The sequence below is a fragment of the Scylla paramamosain genome, chromosome 17 (assembly GCF_035594125.1).
Source record: "Scylla paramamosain isolate STU-SP2022 chromosome 17, ASM3559412v1, whole genome shotgun sequence".
NCBI lineage: Eukaryota > Metazoa > Arthropoda > Malacostraca > Decapoda > Portunidae > Scylla > Scylla paramamosain.
In genome coordinates, this window is record NC_087167.1 from 11,238,965 (window position 1) to 11,257,985 (window position 19,021).

General features: G+C 37.5%; 1 protein-coding gene across 1 annotated transcript in view; it reads left to right on the forward strand.

Annotated features, from left to right (window-relative positions):
- LOC135108470 (mediator of RNA polymerase II transcription subunit 12-like protein) overlaps positions 1–19,021 on the forward strand; it is a 48,113-nt gene that overhangs the window by 16,483 nt on the left and 12,609 nt on the right. Inside the window, 18 exon segments of the mRNA XM_064019510.1 lie at positions 266–392; positions 2,104–2,240; positions 2,425–2,555; positions 7,757–7,938; positions 8,312–8,359; positions 8,362–8,450; positions 8,452–8,523; positions 9,632–9,740; positions 10,737–10,858; positions 10,948–11,063; positions 11,626–11,779; positions 12,868–12,966; positions 13,445–13,629; positions 13,883–13,971; positions 14,499–14,809; positions 17,390–17,595; positions 18,001–18,130; positions 18,778–18,933. Of these exon segments, the coding sequence (XP_063875580.1) occupies positions 266–392; positions 2,104–2,240; positions 2,425–2,555; positions 7,757–7,938; positions 8,312–8,359; positions 8,362–8,450; positions 8,452–8,523; positions 9,632–9,740; positions 10,737–10,858; positions 10,948–11,063; positions 11,626–11,779; positions 12,868–12,966; positions 13,445–13,629; positions 13,883–13,971; positions 14,499–14,809; positions 17,390–17,595; positions 18,001–18,130; positions 18,778–18,933 (2,463 nt within the window).

Genomic DNA, 19,021 nt, shown 5'->3' on the forward strand with positions numbered 1-19,021 from the left:
GTGATTGTGGCTAATATGTAACTAAAAATACACCATCCCTATTGTATCCCACTAATTACTTAATCCCACTTGGAATCAGAACCATTAATTATGATTGTCACCTGTTGTTTAACTATGACCTGATCCAGCCTAACACCATGCCATTAGTTCTGTGCACCCTAACTTCTCTCTAGAGCCGTTGGTGGGGTACAATAATAATCCAGATTTATCTGAGAGAATATTTCTAGTGTTATAGCTGTGGTGATTTTTTTTGTGTGGGTTGCAGATCATAAAGGAAGTGAATGAAATAGAGGCTCAGCTAGTGGAGCGAGGATGCTTGGCTGGCTGGTACTGCCCCACACTGCTGCTCCATGTGGTGGGGGTACTCAGGAAGTACCACTGCTGCCTGTTAGGTGAGTATGCTATATTAGGCTAGGAATATATTAAAGAATGTAAATTTTTCTGGAATCTCCCCATGATTTGCACATGATAATAGTTCCTGTTTCAGTATAATGTGATCATAAAGTGCTTCAAGACCAAATTATTGTCTTAAAAATTTCTTATCTTTGTGCTGATATCTATCAGACCTTGTTAGTCCTAACCTATATGTGGATTGCTTAATAAAAGAATAAAAACAAAAGTTGATGAATGATGTTGGAGTGAAAAATGTGTGTAAAGGGTTGTGGAGTACAGTTCTGTTTGCAGATGATGCAGTCCTAAATGCAGAATGCAAGATTGTGTAAAATGTGTAACTTTTATTTTCTGAATCTATGTTGTCACAGTGGTAAGTTTAGTTCAGCATCCTATATAACCCTGTCCCCATGTCATATGATCTATTGAAACTGCATTATTGCTATGATTGATGTTACAGGTATATTTTATTTTATTTATAAGATATCAGTTTGTTCCTTTTCACCCGTTCCACCACTCCACAGTAGTAAAAACTGGAAAGTGTGAAAAGAAACCCTGAGATAATATGGTTATATTAAGAGGATGAGCAAAGAGTTTGTAAAGAAAGCACAAGTGAGCAAAGTTGAAAGAGCTAATAGGAGAGGAATAAGATAAAAGCTCATGTGTGAAAAAAAAAAAAGTGTTCATAGAGGCTCTTGAACAAGTAAGAGGGGAATGTTTTGATAGGCAGAGGTGGATGTTCTTCTGCCATGGCCACCCACTTAGGGGATACTCTTGGGCAGAGCAAGGCATTAGAGTTTTGTGCAGGTTCATAATGCCTTAATTATGACAAAAATCATGAGTACCATGGAGATGACTAACCTGAAAAGGGTGTGTGGAGTGGAGGATGGGAGATGAAAGTGTTGAAAGTGTGTATGCAAGACATGAGCATCTGGGTGGTGTAAATTGTTGTGGTAGAGTGGGTGAAGAGGAACGCTTAAGATGGTATGGCCATGTTGAAAGGATGAATAGCAGAGTTTGTAAATGAAGTGTGAGTGAAGTTGAAGGTGGCAGAGGGATAGAAAAGCTGCTTGGAAGATAGAAACATTGGATAAAGAAGTACATATGTAAAGGTGTTAGTAGAGGCCCAGTGCTTAAAAAAAAATACGAGAGTGTTTGGATAGGCAGAAATGTGTGTAAGCTCTTCTGCCAATGCCACCCCCTCTGAGGACACTCATGGAGGGAAAGAGACATCAGAAAGATAGATGTATATTTGGCATCTCATTTCTGAGTAGTTCCTTCAGTTACAGCATTAGACGTCCTTAATCAGATTTCTAAGATTAATTTCTATAATTATACTTTGATTATTACATCTTGTTATATATTTCATAGTATCATGATAGAACAGTTTTAAGAATGCACACACACACACACACACACACACACACACACACACACACACACACACACACACACACACACACACACACACACACACACACACACACACACACACACACAATGTATATATCATTACAACTGCCAAGGATCACCATTGGGCAAAACTCTCTGGTAACTGTAAGATTTTGTACAACCAATTATACATTCTGTTCTTTATAAGGCATTTAGAATGATATTGATTCTTCAAGGGTTTAGTGAATTCTGTTGCCTAGAGTTTCATTCATTTATCATCTTTTTTTTATAAATATCACCTGTTTCAATCACCTGTTTCAGTGTCACAGGAACAAACCTCAGCCATCTTTGAAGGGTTGTGTCGCCTTGTGAAGGCAAACCCCTCAGAATGCACCTCCCCGGAGCGAGTGGTCTTCTCTTACCTCTATGACCTGTATGCCTCTTGCTCATTTCTCAAGGTAAAGTGTGAGGGATATTTTCATTTGGATTTAAATTTGTTTATGGATTGGACAAAATTAAACAAATGCTTGTATAGGAATCTTAAAGGAGGTAATCAGAGAATAGATTAGGAATATGAATCTGCTATATTATGCAAGTATGTCTCTGTTGTTTTCCTGTGCTCATTTAGAATTATCTTTTCAGTCAAAACACCATGAAATATTCTCCACCATGTACCCTAAGCTGAAACAAACCCTCTATGCCAGCATCACCCCGGCACAGGGCACTTACCGATGGAATTTGCAGTTTATGGATGATTACATAAAGAATCCAAAGTAAGTATTTTCTAACACTTATAGTACTCAAGTGTCATCATTATTCCCATCATTATCATTGTAGTATCATAATCATTATCATCACACCATTTCTTATTCTATGGAGGAGTTTGCAAAACCTGTCATTCACAAAATTTCAGGCTTAATTAAGCTTATGGATTTGTTTGAATCCTGTGAATGAGATTGCTAAATGTCCAACTTCCCTTGATTAAAGAGAGAGGAATGGTGAGTGGTGTGGTTGGGGCACTGGGTTGATCTGAAGTGCTTGATCATTCAGCCACAGTATTGGATTTGGCTGTCTAATTATTTCACATCAGCAATTAACGTTCAATTTTGGGAAAAAAATTTAATGTGGTAATGTGTTCGTTATCATGTCAGGACCTCACCCTGTAATTATGTCAGTATAATTTTGAATCGGCCTATTTATATACACACACAGTAGTACCTTGGCTTACGACTAACTTTGTAGATGAACAATTTGTAAGACAGGTATAAATATAAATGTTAAAATTTTCAAGGTAATGGTACTGATTTTGTACACATTCAAAACTAAAGAAATCATTATCTTGTTCTTGATGTAGCAGAATTAACAAGAATTACAAAATAAATTCCTACATAAAAAATTGTTCCCTCTACTAGCATACAAAAATCTATCACATTAGAGACCACCCATCATGTTGAGCTTCTCGAAGCAGGTCCTGCATGCTCTTTGCATGGTGACATTTTGTCCATACAACACCAATGCTCAATGAACTATTGATAGTTCCAGAGTTGAGCTCCATTTCTTGCCAAGATTAATCTTTCTCTAACTCAATAACAATTATGAATAGAGCATTGATCATAGAACGTATTCACTTTTGAATGTTATTTTGAACAACTTCATAAATTTTTGCCTTAAACTTATGGGACATGTCATGCATTTATAGGCTGTATTTGATTTGATGTCAAGGCTTATATGATGAGGTTGTCCTTAGTTCCAGTGGGCTGGCTTCTTCAGCACCAATTAACACACACAGTGTCTTCAGCTTATATCTTTCAAGTATGATAATGTGCATAATAAAACTATTAACCATAATTTATCCAGTTTCTAATGGATGTGTATCACTCATTATCGAAAGCAAAAAAAATGATAATATGGAAAGCTTAAGAATAACATATGTAACATCCAAAATTTGCTTCATAGTTCTTGTCTCATATGCTTCCCTAAGACCTATATATGTTACAGTTTATTATGCATCCACATTATCATCACAAGTCCAGACTTACTTACTCAATTGCCTCAGGTACCCTTTTATGGGAAACCTGCAGCTCCCAAGAATCCAGCAAAGGCCAGCGGCAGGACCCAAAGAGCTCCCAGTGAGGTTGTGTTATAAGTGTCTTTTTTGCTAAGCAGGGAAAGAAGGAATTATGTGTTCTATGTTTTCTCTGTGATGTAAATGTCTAAGGCAAGTAGGGTCCAGGATAAAATAACTTTGTGTTGATATTGTTTTAATCGGAGGTGTTGTTAACAAAGACATTCAGGTGTGACTTGCATTTGCCTGGACAATGTTATTCTTCTGAGTGTTTCAGAAGGGTGATGAGAACAGTTATTGACCAGTCCCTGTAAGGCCTGTTTGGTGGGTTGTGTACATCTATGTTTCAAAACAGAACTGTTTCTAAAGTTGGAGGTAGGCTTACCCATAGGTGTGTAGGGTAAGTGTGGATGGTGCGGGTATATATGTGAGCGTGTGTGTGTGTGTGTGTGTGTGTGTGTGCACAAGAATGCATGTGCATGCACATTTATATGTAGTTTTCAGTTAGATGAGGTAAGTGTGGATGGTACAGGTATATGTGTGTATGTGTATGCATAAGAATGCATGTGCATGAATATGTATTTTTTAGTTAGATGATCATTGTATGAAATTATGTATTGGGTGTGCATTATTTGGTTATTTAGCACAGAACTGTCTTTCATTAGTGCATAGCACTGTTGTTTCAGATTACAGGTAATACTCTTATGGTTTGAGTGTAGACTTATCATTGCTTTTAGTAATGTGGAATCATGCTATAGAGGCAGTTAAACAAGGTGTGTTCAAAAAGTTCCAGGATACTTTCTGATGTAAAGTAATGAAGATGATTATTGTCACTTTTGTGTAGCAAAGCAGGTGATAATATGCATGAGTTAGTATGGACCATATTCTAAAACACCTCTGCATCACACTTCTGCTACTTTCAAAAGACTCTAGTTGAAGTTGTATGGGTTTTAAAAGATGTTTTTTTATGGTTATAGTGACAGATTATCAAAATTTCTTTATTTTTAGAAGGAGAAACACATTAAAAAACCCAGCTAATAATAATTTTTGTTGCCTTTGAAAATATTGGTGGTGAGAGAGCAGAGTGTTTCTGAATACAGGCCTATGCTGTATGGTATTTCATCGTCACCCTATGAGACTTCTGTAGCACTAATTTTTACTCTATATTCATTTTCTTTCTTGCAATATCATTATGGACTGCAAACATCTATCATCAGATTCTGTGTCAAACTTGATAAATTGTCTGTAGAAACTCTAGAATCAGTACAGTAAGTTTACAGTGTGCAACGAAGCAATAAGCCAGACAGGTTTTTATGGCCTTATACACTTCAAGAGGAGCACAGTATCAGTGAAGAATGATGAGAGAGTAGGTGATCCTACACAAATTCATTCCCCAAGTGTCAAACAAGTGGAATAACTTGAGGCAACATGACCATCAGATCACTGTCAAGGAAACATGACATGGCCACTATATTATTTAGAACAGTCTATGTAGTTATTATATTTGATTTAAGCCTGCACCACATATTAAGTTCATATCCAGGTTCCTGATCCCCAAATACAAACAAGAACATGAAGTTTGCAAGGATTTCTGTCAACATACCCATCCTTCACATGATGAGTTGTCATTCTGTGACTCAGACATCAAATAGCAGCACTTGCAGGAAAAATCCTATATTTTTAAGACCAAAGAAAGTGAAGCAGGTTAAAATGGAGGTGAATTCATGAGTTGTTTATTTATTTTACAATTTTTTTTATTTATATTTGTGGGGGGATGCATACTGTGAATTACAGGTAGTGCTTGACATTTTCTAAGGGTAGGATGTCATAGGAGTGATCCGAACATTGCGGAATGGCAGCAAAATTTGAGTTGGGTACAGTTTTTATTTTCATTAACGTAGTCTTTGGAACTTTTTGATAACATCTCACATGTGTAGAATACTATATTCAGTGTTTCTTTTTATTGTCTGAAGCTGGTGTTGCTTGTGACCTCTCAGAATGCATTGAACTTCCTGCTTATCTTGGACTTGGTGTATTTGGTGTGATAGGAGTTGTGAGTGTTGTAAGTGATACTCCTTTTAAATTTGCTGTGAGGTATGCATTGCTTGTGAAAAAAGGAGTGATGGTTGGATGTTTTATGGACTCTTGGCAGTATGGAGTAAGGATTTAAGGTGTCATTTTGAAACCATTACACCATAGCAAGGATTTCTTGTTTTACTTAGCTCCATTTTATTCTTGTGCTTTGTTTACAGTCTATGATTCTGTCCAATGTAGGGGTATGTTTTGCCTTTTGAATCAAGATTGTGTAAGTCGTGCATGGAAAGGTTGAACAGTCTTAGAATATTGCATCTTATGGGGGATGCTTTTGTCATGCATGAAAAGGATGCACAGTCTGGGAGAGAGTTAAGTATTGGACCCTATGGAATGCTAATGTGCTTTTTATTTTTTTTTAGAATGATTGTTTATGAGTTGCCTTGTATGGTGTGCATGTTTTCTGTTACTTTACTCAAAAGCCTGTCTCTGAAAACTCTGATGATGTCCATGGCAGACAACATCCATGTTTCTCTCTCTCTCTCTCTCTCTCTCTCTCTCTCTCTCTCTCTCTCTCTCTCTCTCTCTCTCTCTCTCTCTCTCTCTCTCTCTCTCTCTCTCTCTCATTTTTTGTCCTTTTACACCCACAGTAGCTATTGTTTTCTCGTAGGTACCATATTTGCAAACAGATAAGGTGCATCCCTATTTCAGAAGGAGGTTTTTAAGAAAAAGGTCATTTTTTAACTATGGGCTGAAGCATTTAGGGTAGATGAGCTGGGATGTACTAGAAGTGAGGTGTCTGAGGAATATGGATATATTAACATGCATGGATTGAGTGAGGAATGAGGAAATGTGAAGGAGAATTGGTATGACAAGGGAGTTGATTGATTGAGCAAAGCAGGGAATGTTATGAAGGTTTGGTAATGTGCAGAAAATAGAAGAGTGATTGGTGAAGGAGATAAATGGATTTGATATTAGAAGAGGAAGGCTGATGGGAAGTTTCTCTTCTCTCTCTCTCTCTCTCTCTCTCTCTCTCTCTCTCTCTCTCTCTCTCTCTCTCTCCTCTCTCTCTCTCTCTCTCTCTCTCTCTCTCTCTCTCTCTCTCCTCTCTCTCTCTCTCTCTCTCTCTCTCTCTCTCTCTCTCTCTCTCTCTCTCTCTCTCTCTCTCTCATATCCTCCAGCAATACGGTGCATCCTTCTTACCATCACACACTGTTTTTCCACCATTAATATGTGAGATGACTTTCTCTTACACCAAAGGGGGCACTTGTATGTTGCCTGCATAACAAATACAGTGCTGTTTGCTAACCAGCCACCAGTGGAGGGTAAATGCTTATAGTCTGAAGTGGGCAGAGGTGGGTGTGCAGTGTATCAGTCCTTTCTCCCATCCTTACAATCTCACTCCTTACTGGAGCACTGCCCTACATCAGTTGAGATCATATTGTACCCACAGCCTTTACTATACCATGAGATAAGTGATATTAATCTGCATATTGCTGGAAGGTGTGATTTGCTTAGCTTCAGACTAGGCCAGTGTGTGTGCCAGTTTTAAGATAGTCAAGAAAAGGAAAAAAAAAAGCATAGAAGCCAGTATTAGGAACTGAAGACATGTCACTGGTACATTATCATCTAGTTTAATGGGACAACTTACCCCCCATTTTACATTACTCAGTTACTTGTACTTTATGTCTTGCCTTAAGTTCTGTGATCAATTGTTACTGCACCATTATCACTGTCATTACATCATGTTTTGTAGTGTAATGTGACAGCAGTCTTTTTTCAGGAATACTAATTATCATATGATTTAGCTGTTGTGTTGTTGGATCTGAATAATCAGTTTCTTTGTAAACATTCCTTCAATCTATCTATTCTTGCCAGATTGAAAGTTGATGCAGGGGTACTGAAGCAGCTGACAGATCCCACCAACCGATACAGCTTTGTGTGTTATGCAATCATTGATGCCTGCTCTCCCAACACTTCCAATGAAAAACTAAATGACATGGCCATCCTGTGTGCAGAGCTGACAGCCTCCTGTAATGCACTCTCAGCTGAGTGGTTAGGTAAGCAAATATTCAGTGAGATTGTGATTGTGAGTGGTAAATCTTTTAAGCATAATAATCAGTTGTATGTAAACCCATACTTGTAAATAATGGGTGTATACTTACTTCAGACAGGTTTTGTAACCAATTTTATTTCATTTAGTGCTGGTATACAACACTGTTCAATTTAATCAATGAATTACAATTAAATCTTGGTGGTCAAAAATCCCAAAGACTGAAATTAATTTTGCACAAGGACAGCAAAGATGTAACACTCAAGTTTGGGTTGATGCTAAGGAAAAATTAAAAATGCAGCAAAGGGAAGTAAATAGAAATATTGCCATTTTTAATTCATGTGTGCCTTTATGATCTATTGTGGATTTTCATCTTACAGGAGTGTTGAATGCTCTGTGTTGCTCCTCCAAGGGACAGCCCAGGATACATTGAATGTGCTTGGACAAGTTGGTCTGCGTGACCCTCAATCCACCCCTACCATCCACAGCTCCTTGGCAGTATTCACAGCAATACTCATAAGCTCGCCATTGCTTCACTCTTCCTGATTTCCTCAAGTGTGTTGCTTTACCATCTTTAATGGAAGCATGGAATACAGGGTAAGAAACTGTGCCCCTCAGGTTATTGTGGACCACAACAGTTCTGTATTGTGGGGATGATAGACAACACACAGGATGATGAAAGTTGTGTTGCTGGGATAGCAGGGGGATGTAACCGTCACCCACAGGGCCCCCACTCTGGCAAGGATGTCAGCAGGGAGGTGTGAGGGATTGAGGGCAAAGTGGCAGAATAGGGGCACTCCTCCCCCCCTGAGCCTGGTCCTGAGGTGGTGGAAGAGCTGGAAGTCCTGCATCATACACACCTCAGAACAATCTGCCATGCCTCAGTGATCACCACAATGGCCACACAGGTCGATCTCACTGACATAACTTGTTTATCTTGTTGGCCAGGTATGCCACATTATACGAGTACAGGAGGAAGTGCCCATGTGGCACTGGATTTCATTGCCTTGATGGGATGTAGCACATTCTTTCTGCCTCTTGATCCACAGTTCTAAAAGATTTGGAAGTTCTTAAGGTCAGGTTGCAGGTACCCAGAACCTCACCAATGCCACAGGAGGTTATAACATTCATAGTTTTGCACTGCAGTACACGTCTAGCATGTTTTGATGCACACTTGCTTAATATGCTTACTAACATTATTTCCCACCAGGGCAAGCTTAACACTAAAAAAATAAATAAATAAATAAGGATAGGGGCAGGGAAGACCAAATGTCAGGCAGAAGCTGCTCAGGAGTGCCTAGGTCACACATAGGTTAGGTTAAGGACATGTGTTTGTATCCACTTGTCTGTGGAAGTGTTACTTTGTCTCTGCCACCCCTCTTTGTTGGGATGTCAACCTAAAATATAAATAGATCATGCTGCATAGAGGGGCCTGTTCTATGTATTATGTAATATTTTTCATTTGTAGCAGATATATGCATATTTATACTTTTGCTGTTGAAAAGCTCTTTCCTGACTTGAATTTCATTATAAATTATTCACTTCAAGATATCCTTTTCCTGCAGAAACAAAGGAATATCACCCTTTGGTAAAAAAAATAACTTCAAATAGCAAAAGACACTAGTTTGTTATATGTCTTAAACTAAATCTCATTTTACCTGACAACTAATAAAATGAGTGAAGTGATGGTAATTCTGCCAACAGGGGAAGGCAACCCTGATGCTGAGCCTGGTGCCCGCCTCACCTGTCACCTGCTGCTGCGTATCTTCAAGAGCGTGGACACGCCACAGCCAGCACAGTACTCAGCAGGTTAGTGCTCCTTCAGCCTTACAAGTTCAGATTACTTGCAAACCTTTATACTACACTATTTGATATGTATTTAAACACTGACTGTTTGTTTTAATGGTTACTCATGGTATAAATATTTCCTCTCTATCTTGTAATCAGTTGCGCAAAAATTTATATTTTTGTTCCTATTCTCTCCAACTATTAACTATGCAAGGTCTCACTTGGGTGCCTGCAGCCCATAGCCAAACTTGTCTCAACACATTTACACCAGCTAATCAATGAACAGATTTAACCATTGATTATTTACTCAGATGATCCAGGATTATTTCAAGGAGTTAAACTTGAAACTCGTATGGTTACATCTTTAGATATTCATACTTTAGTCTTGACAAAGTTCCAATGTAATTATCAGCTTTCACAGGTCTAACTCAGAAATGCTCCTAAAATGTTAGTCATGCATATCTTGCATTTATATCCTACATCCTTGACTCATTTATTAGGCCACTTTGGAGGTAAATGGACCTTGTTCCATTTGATTTTTTTTCCCATTCAGCAAAATTTAGCAAAATTTTTTTCGTGTGAAGAAAATCACCTAAAACAAAGTTCCTGTACCCTTTCAACAACTTGATCTGGCAAATTGACTGCAACTTACTGAGTGCTACCCAATTTTATCCTTAAGAACACAAGACAATGAGGGAAGTTGCAAGAAACCAACTGGTCTACACATGTCAATCTCTTTATGAAGCATACACCTCTCTCTCTCTCTCTCTCTCTCTCTCTCTCTCTCTCTCTCTCTCTCTCTCTCTCTCTCTCTCTCTCTCTCTCTCTCTCTCTCTCTCTCTCTCTCTCTCTCTCTCTCTCTCTCTCTCTCTCTCTCTCTCTCTCTCTCTCTGCTGGATTAGCAAATGACATGCATTTTTCAGAAGTATATTTTTTCAAATATGCTTCTGTTGGATTAGTGGCAACATACTTCCTAACCAGCAGATCAGGTGTACATATATGTGTAATTTTGTGCAGGTTCCTCCCAAAGTGTGCCAGCTGGAATGTCACAGCGCAGCATCCGTCTGAGTTGTGACCGCCACCTTCTGGCTGCTGCCCACACAGCTATCACTCTCAGTCCTCTTCTGGCAGTCCTGAAGGTAACACAAGTGCTATCCACTTTAACTGTAAAAACATATTTGTTTCATGTTTTATGCAATATAAAATAAATATTATTAATACTTTTCAGGCAATGTTAATTGTCAGTGACGTTCTGAGTGGGCAGAGCAAAAGTCAGGCTTCCATATCTGATATCCTTGGAACTTCTGATTTAGGTAGTGGCTCCAATGATTCCGATATGATGGGGTGAGTACATTTCTGATGTTTCCAACGGCTGTATTGCAATTAACGTCTTTGTCAACGTTCTCTCTCTCTCTCTCTCTCTCTCTCTCTCTCTCTCTCTCTCTCTCTCTCTCTCTCTCTCTCTCTCTCTCTCTCTCTCTCTCTCTCTCTCTCTCTCTCTCTCTCTCTCTCTCAGTAGCATTGTGTTTTATTCCAAATTTCCTTTTAATGTTGTCAGTGTTGGGATCTTTGGATACCAGTTCAGTCAATGAAATGCACAGGTTAGCACCATTTACTGAAAAGTTAGCTTTCCTAACTAGTTATCTGCTAACTAAAAAGGTTAGTTTTGCTGACACTAAACTGCTAAGCTGCCAGAGAAATTAGCAGAAACTAGTATTAACTGGTACCTTCATGTCATTAGGAATAATCATATTGCCTTGGTGAGCTACTTGAAGAACAGGAATTTGAACAAAATAAAAACTTTTATTTTCACCAGCATCATTTTCTTTTAATTTCTTTTGTTTCGGTTTCTTCTTTTTTTTCTCGTTATATTTTTTAATGAAATTAATGAAACCAAACTTTGCAGGAAAGATGCAGAGAAAGCCAGCCTGGCTGACTTTGCTCGCTATGCCTTGAGGCAAATTTGTTCCCAAGAGTGGGTGAGGGAGCGCTGCCTCAAGATACCTGAGGAGCTGTGCAGTGCTGAAAACCTCCTGGACAGTGCCCTCACTCCCAGACAAGTGAGTGTAAATAACATGTAATGGCTTGTCAGACCTTTACTCCGAGGAGAACGTGTTTTTTATTACAATAACAGGAACAGTCTAGTGGCTTAGCTTAGTGATTCTCATGTCATGTTGTCATTATCTATAGTTTGGTTGAACTTGGAAAGAATGTTTTAGGTAGGAAAGATTGTAAAGGCTTGAGTTTCCTCTAATAATATGGTTAAAATGACTTGACCCTGCAGGACAAGTAATACTTGCTTGATTCTTTTCAAGATTCTCCATATAAAACATAAGTCCTTGAAGATACCATTGGAAAAATTTTTCAAACTTAACTTGTAGCAAGAGACTAGAAATAAATGTGAAAATGGTCTGAGCTTAGTTGTGAGTATGTAACTTGTAATAACTGTTTTGTAGATCACATGGATACTGTTAGCATAAACACTTAGGGTTGATGTTTTGTAGCATGTGGGTATGGCGCATCAAAATATATCAATTATAGAATCATATCAGTTATATATCAGTTATAGAGAGTCAGTTATAGAATGTGCACCTCCAGAGAACTGTAAGAGTGTTTACTGAGTCCTGCATTAAAATAGCCAGTGACCACCTGCAACTCAACCCATTTTGAATATCTCAATACACAAAACAACACAGACTGCACAAAACAACACAGACTGCTCGATGACCATTAGTGCTTAACTCCACAGTGCACATTCCTCAATACTGCCATCTGTTGGCTTGCTATGGAACTAGCCTCAGAATTTTTTTGTTACCATTTCGTGGTGTGACCAAATACTCTCTCTCTCTCTCTCTCTCTCTCTCTCTCTCTCTCTCTCTCTCTCTCTCTCTCTCTCTCTCTCTCTCTCTCTCTCTCTCTCTCTCTCTCTCTCTCTCTCTCTCTCTCTCTCTCTCTCTCTCTCTCTCTCTCTCTCTCTCAAATGCTTGATTTCTGGATTACATCTCAAATCAGCACTCCCTGTTGATGTAAAAGTACAACAAAGCTAACAGATGAAGCTGCATGTTTATCTATGGGTTAACACTTACTTTTTTGTGCCAAGATAATTTGCTAAATTTATTTGTCTACTTGGCATTTTCCTTTATTTCAGGCTCAGAGACTGCTGCATCAGATCTGTCATCCAGACTCACCCAGTACTCATAATGACTCCTCACAGGACCAGCGTACAATCATCTCCCACATTCTCCAGGTGAAGCATTGATGGTGTTGTATCTTTATGAATAACAAACTGTCAGAGAAGGAAACTAAGTTTTTTATTTCAGTTTTCCCTTTTCTCTTTGAATTGATAGAAATTGCAAAACCTTCAAGTTACAAGTGTTACAATAAAAACTTATTGTTCCTCCTAAGGATAGTATCATTAATTCATTAGTGATGACATAGCTGAAAGGAGTCACTGAATAAGGAATTTTTACTTCTTCAAATAGGAACCATCAGCATTATATGAAATGGATAAAAAGTCGTTGATAATGTGTGTGAAAGAAATTATTCAACAAGATTTAACCTTCCTTATATGCCTAGCTGCAAAAATATTTTCTTTCGTGCTTGGCTCAAGATATAGTGTACATGCAGCTGAATTGTGACAGATGATGGAAACAGAAGTAAAGAGACCATAGGATAGCCAGTGTAGAAGTACAGTAATTTTTGTAAATCATGATATTTCTCCTCAGGACTTGGATGAGTGGAGCTTGCGGATATCTTGGCTGGACTTGCACTTGATGTATGAACAGCAAAGAGGCTCTCCTCAGGAGCTGAACACATGGCTGGACAATGTGGCTCAGGCAGCCATAGAGGTGTTCCACCTCAACCATGATCAGGATCAGTCTCCCATGTCCCACTCCCTCTCCAATCATAGGTAACTATCTTTTATTATATATATATATATATATATATATATATATATATATATATATATATATATATATATATATATATATATATATATATATATATATATATATATATATATATATATATATATATATTCATTATCTCAAAGAACAATCTCAAGTGAATATTCCAAATCAGTCAACCATCATTTATTTGAACATTGTTTTCTTACTATTACATGAACAGTGTGTATCCATTCTGCCTTTTCAACTTTTCAGGACTCGTAAACCTCAATCAATATGCCTCGTGGCTCCACTAATATCCAAGCTTCCCAAGGCTGTCCAGGGAAGAGTTCTTAAGGTGGCAGGTATGTTATGGTCTTAAAACTATTGTATTGGGTTTTTAAGACATTGGAGAATGAATGGTTTATGCTGCTCGAGTCAGAAAATAATAGAATAATAAGTTTAGAAATTAGATTTTCTGTTGTTTCTCTGGATGACGTGTTTAATTTCTGCTGAGTTGGGTATCTGCTAAAAAATATTGAGATATGCTGGGTAAAGTCATCAGCATAGTAATGAATAGAAGTTTGATTAAGGAAATCTTCCATTAGTAATAGGACAAATTTAGTTGCTTGATTTAGCTAGATGGTGAGACTGTTTCAGATTTTTTTTTTTTTTTTTTTTTTTTTTTTTTTTTTTTAATGAAAAGTGTGTGTTGGAACCTCTTCTAGGTGCCATTGAGTGAGAAAAGTATCTTCAGTAAATTTAGAAACTGGGACTTCATGGTTTTCTTTTAACTTAGTGAAAATCCATATTCTTGTTAAGGTTTTATAAAATTAATGAGTATCAGCTAATATTATTTTCATTACAATTTTTTATTTATTTTTACTTTTAGGTCAAGTACTGGAGTCTGTAAACTTTGGAGCATACTCTGGCAACTCCAAGCCAACAGATGATGAGACCACCACTACTGAGGGTGTAGTGACCAGCCCTCCACCCAGCCACAGCCAGCCAAGCAGTGTGAGCAGCAGCAATGGAATGGAGAATGTTTGTGGAGGCAGATCTTTGGGACACTGGCCCCTGGCATCTCACCGTCCTTTCCTGCAGTTAGTGCTGATGTGTTTGGATGGCCAGGATGACCAACTATCAGAACTATTGGAATCTTTAAGAACACAGCTCACACAGTCACTCTTCTATCCAAAAGAGGTAAGTCTTTTGTATCTATATTTTTATTATTAACCCAACAGTTATGTAAGATAAATCATATAGTGAATACTAACCAGTAGACATGTGTACTTAGTACAAGTTTCTTATCCTGACATAGTTCTGCTGCTGAGTGAATGGCATAAAAATAAGAGTGTTCCTTAATTGTTAAAATGGGATGTTACCTATTAAGAAATCAGTGGAAGATAGCTCCTTGAGATCAGAGCCCTCAGCATTTAGATCCTTTACCTACATTATACCTCCCTCTATCTTACATACTTTTACTGCAATCTAGGAGATGGTAAGTAATTTATTTTGATTAAGAATTTAAACAATAAAAAAGCTAATATTATAACATAACATTATACAATTTTGGTTTGCAACAAAGATTTGGCATTCCTGTTTTTGTTGTGCCTAAACTTCTAAGGTATCTTGCTTATGGATCAACAATTTTGAGAAATGTCTCTTGGTCTCATCTTCCTAGAATTTAATACCATCTGCATTTAAAAGCAGTGGAGCATGAATAGCTGTTTTGTTGTTTTAGTTACATTATTTGCATGAGACTGTAGAGTTGAGTCCTGCTTTCAATAACAGTAAATTATAAACTCTGAAATTGAGGAATCCCAGGAATATTGCAGTTTCATTATCTTTATTGCAGACTCATTAAGTGTTGTAGAGCTATGTTTATACTTTGTTTTTTCATATTATATCTGAATTGTCTTGTCTTAGTGGTGAAATAGGAATGGCACATTTGAAGTGAGTTTTGTAGGTATGAGTTTAGCTTCTTCATAAGTTATATGTTTACTTCCTTTAGATTTACACAATCTCTCTGAATAATCTGGAAACTAGGTCATGGTGATTTTAAAGTTTAACTGCAACACTGAAACCATCTCATGATAGCACAGCAAATTTCATGTTTGACCCACATCAGAATCAGAATAACCTGGAGTTACAGTTAAGGAGCATTTAGTAGTGTTGGATAAACATATATTTAAACTTGAGAAGAAAATATTGTGAACAACAAATGAAGTGAAGTGAAAAATATGGATGTAAGTTATTAGAGAGAAAAGGCTTTGACTAAAAGATGGATGAAAAAGTTTGAAGATTTTATGAGTAATAAAAATTAAGGTGATACAGCTCTGATCTGTCCTGGTGGTAATGGGTGGTGGTGGGAGACTGCATTTACTAAAGAAAATAAGGAGGATACTGATGAATGCAACTGAAAATTTAAAGAATGGAAAGACTAAGTGCAAATGGGATGAGGACTGAGATGTTAAAGTGTGGAAAATCTGACTGAATGGATGCACAGGTTAGCACAGGAGGGAGAAAATATACCAAAAGGCTGGACAAAGGTCATATTTGTCTCAGCCTACAAGGATAAAGATGGGAAAAATTAAAGAGATTTATAGACATTCTTTATATCTTTTATAGCTGGAAAGTTTTATGGGAAAATTGTAACTGAAATGGTGCAGAAGATCAAAGAATTAGGTTAATAAAGATTAAGAAAGGTTTAGAGAAAGAAGGTGTACAGATAAGTTTCCTCCATAAAGGTTGGCAGCTGAAAATGTTAATGAAGAGAAGGATGTGCTGTGATTATGAAAGACAAAGGTCATGGATCTAAGTGGTTGAAGTGAGTTGAGAAATGCTTGTGGTGTCCCAAGAATAGATGACTAAGATAAAAATGTGTGTGGCTGGTCTGTTACATCAAATGAAGATGAATTAGTGAAATGCAGACAAGTTTAAATGATACAGTGCAGAACCCTATATTGCTTTGACCTCATGGAAAGGATGACAGGAAGTGAGGTGGCCATGAGGATCTCCATAAGTATGGTAGATGTTGTAGGGGCAGGAAGATAATTTCTCATGAAAAAGGAGAACAGAGTGCCGGAGTATATAAGAGAAAGGAGTGAGAGGAGAATGAGAAGATTAAAGTATACAGGAGAGAGAATACACTGGCTTGAATAGTTTCTCTCTCTCTCTCTCTCTCTCTCTCTCTCTCTCTCTCTCTCTCTCTCTCTCTCTCTCTCTCTCTCTCTCTCTCTCTCTCTCTCTCTCTCCTCTCTCTCTCTCTCTCTCTCTCTCTCTCTCTCTCTCTCTCCTCTCCCCTCCCTCCCTCCCTCCCTCCCTCCCTCCCTCCCTCCCTCCCTTCCCTCCCTCCCTCCCTCCCTCCCTCCCTCCCTCTCTCTCTCTCTCTCTCTCTCTCTCTCTCTCTCTCTCTCTCTCTCTCTCTCTCTCTCTCTCTCTCTCTCTCTCTCTCTCTCTCTCTCTCTCTCTCTCTCTTTCACACACAGCCTTCTTGGAGTTTTTAGGAAGAGACTTTAGATATAGCTGTTTACAAGGAAAAATCTAAAAAAATAGGAGGCACCTGTACCCCAAGACTGAAATGCATTTAGCTGTCAATATTATGAGACAGTTGCAATATTGCATCTTATTTCATGTTTTTATTTCCTTTCCTGTTCTCTACTTTATGAGAAGTGAAGGCATAGTATTGTCTTTTTAATTGTTTAGAGGTTACTATTTAGAATGCCATACTTTGTGAGTGTCATGCTCTTTACACACTTCAATGAACTACATATAATGCAGGAAAAACCTGGAGCACTACAAGTCACATTCCCTGAAGACTGCCGGAGTCGGCAGCTCATGCTGGAAGCTCTAAGCTTGAGGTTTGCACTTGTGGGAGGACTGTTTGACTTCATCACATCCTCTTATTCCAACTCTATCATCACTGAGTGGGCACTGCTGCTGGTCAACCTCATTATCTTTGGAGTCATAGATCTAACAAATAACAGGTAAGAACTTTTTAATTTCATTATAGTAATATAAAAGTAACTCTAGTGATTCTTCTTCCTTTGCAACGTTTTACTTACTTGATAGATTAGGTTATCTGAAATAATTGTCAAAGAATGGTGAATTTTAGAGAAGTGTATGAGATGTCATCCCTATACACCTTATGTATTGAACCTGAATTATCTCACTGCTAGTGGAAGCTGTCTTATTAGTTTGGCATATTTGTTTTCCACTGAATAGAGGGTACTTTAAAGAGGGCTGTAAAGATGGTACTTAATAATACAGTAATGATGGCATTTAGAGTTTTCATGTGATTTATCATTTTTACCTTTGAGGATATCAATTTAAAGTTCAGGATTTATTTCATGTTAATTATCTAACAACAAGGTGTTCTCTTGCCATGGCAGTGAGTTGTTCAACACGGTGCTGGACATGCTGGCAACACTGATTCACTCCACCCTCATGTCTGATGCTCCATCTGAATCTCGAGAGGAGAACCGGAGGCACTACTACAATTTAGTCAAGAAAATTAAAAAGGTAATACCAAATATCCTATGTGTACATTTGCATGAGAAGTACTGTAATAAAGACTTTAGAAGGGAAAAATCAAGTCTACCCCTTTGTGCTATTTGGAACTCATGGAAGGAAATGGCTGTGGCAAGAAGTCCCAGTTTTCTCCTGTCTATCCAAGAAAAAAAAAACCAGAAAAAAAGAGGAGGCTTCCCCTTGAAGGATGTTCTCAGAAGGATCAAAGCATCAGAGAGAAAGACCAGCGGACTGCTGCCTCAAATCCCCTTGTGTTCCAAGATCTTCTCTTGGTTATCCATCTGTAATAATATGTGCCTTGACATATGTTATATTATATTGCATATATATATATATATATATATATATATATATATATATATATATATATATATATATATATATATATATATATATATATATATATATATATATATATATATATATATATATATATATATATATATATATATATATTGCATTTAATTGTAGAGCATGCAGACTTCATGTACATCATCCCATATAAACTATGACAAATTCATTGTATAATATTTATGTACCATAGGTTTTTATCTACTTATTTTTTATTTATTTATTAATTTATTAATTTTATTTTTTTGTCATTATCATCATTACTCAACCATATTCATGTATTTCAGGATATTGGGGAAAGAAATAATGTATCCCTACGATTGGTGCGTCAACTCATTCCTCTGCCAAAACTACAAGCCGAGGTGATCACCCTGGAGCCATGGGGCTCAGTCACAGACACAAAAGGCAATCGACTTCAAGAATTTGACAAGGATAAAAAGCATGTGAGTATACGTAAATATCCTCTTTCTTGTTCTGCACCTCATATTTCTGTTGCAAAATACCCATTTTTTTATTATAATAAAAAAAAAT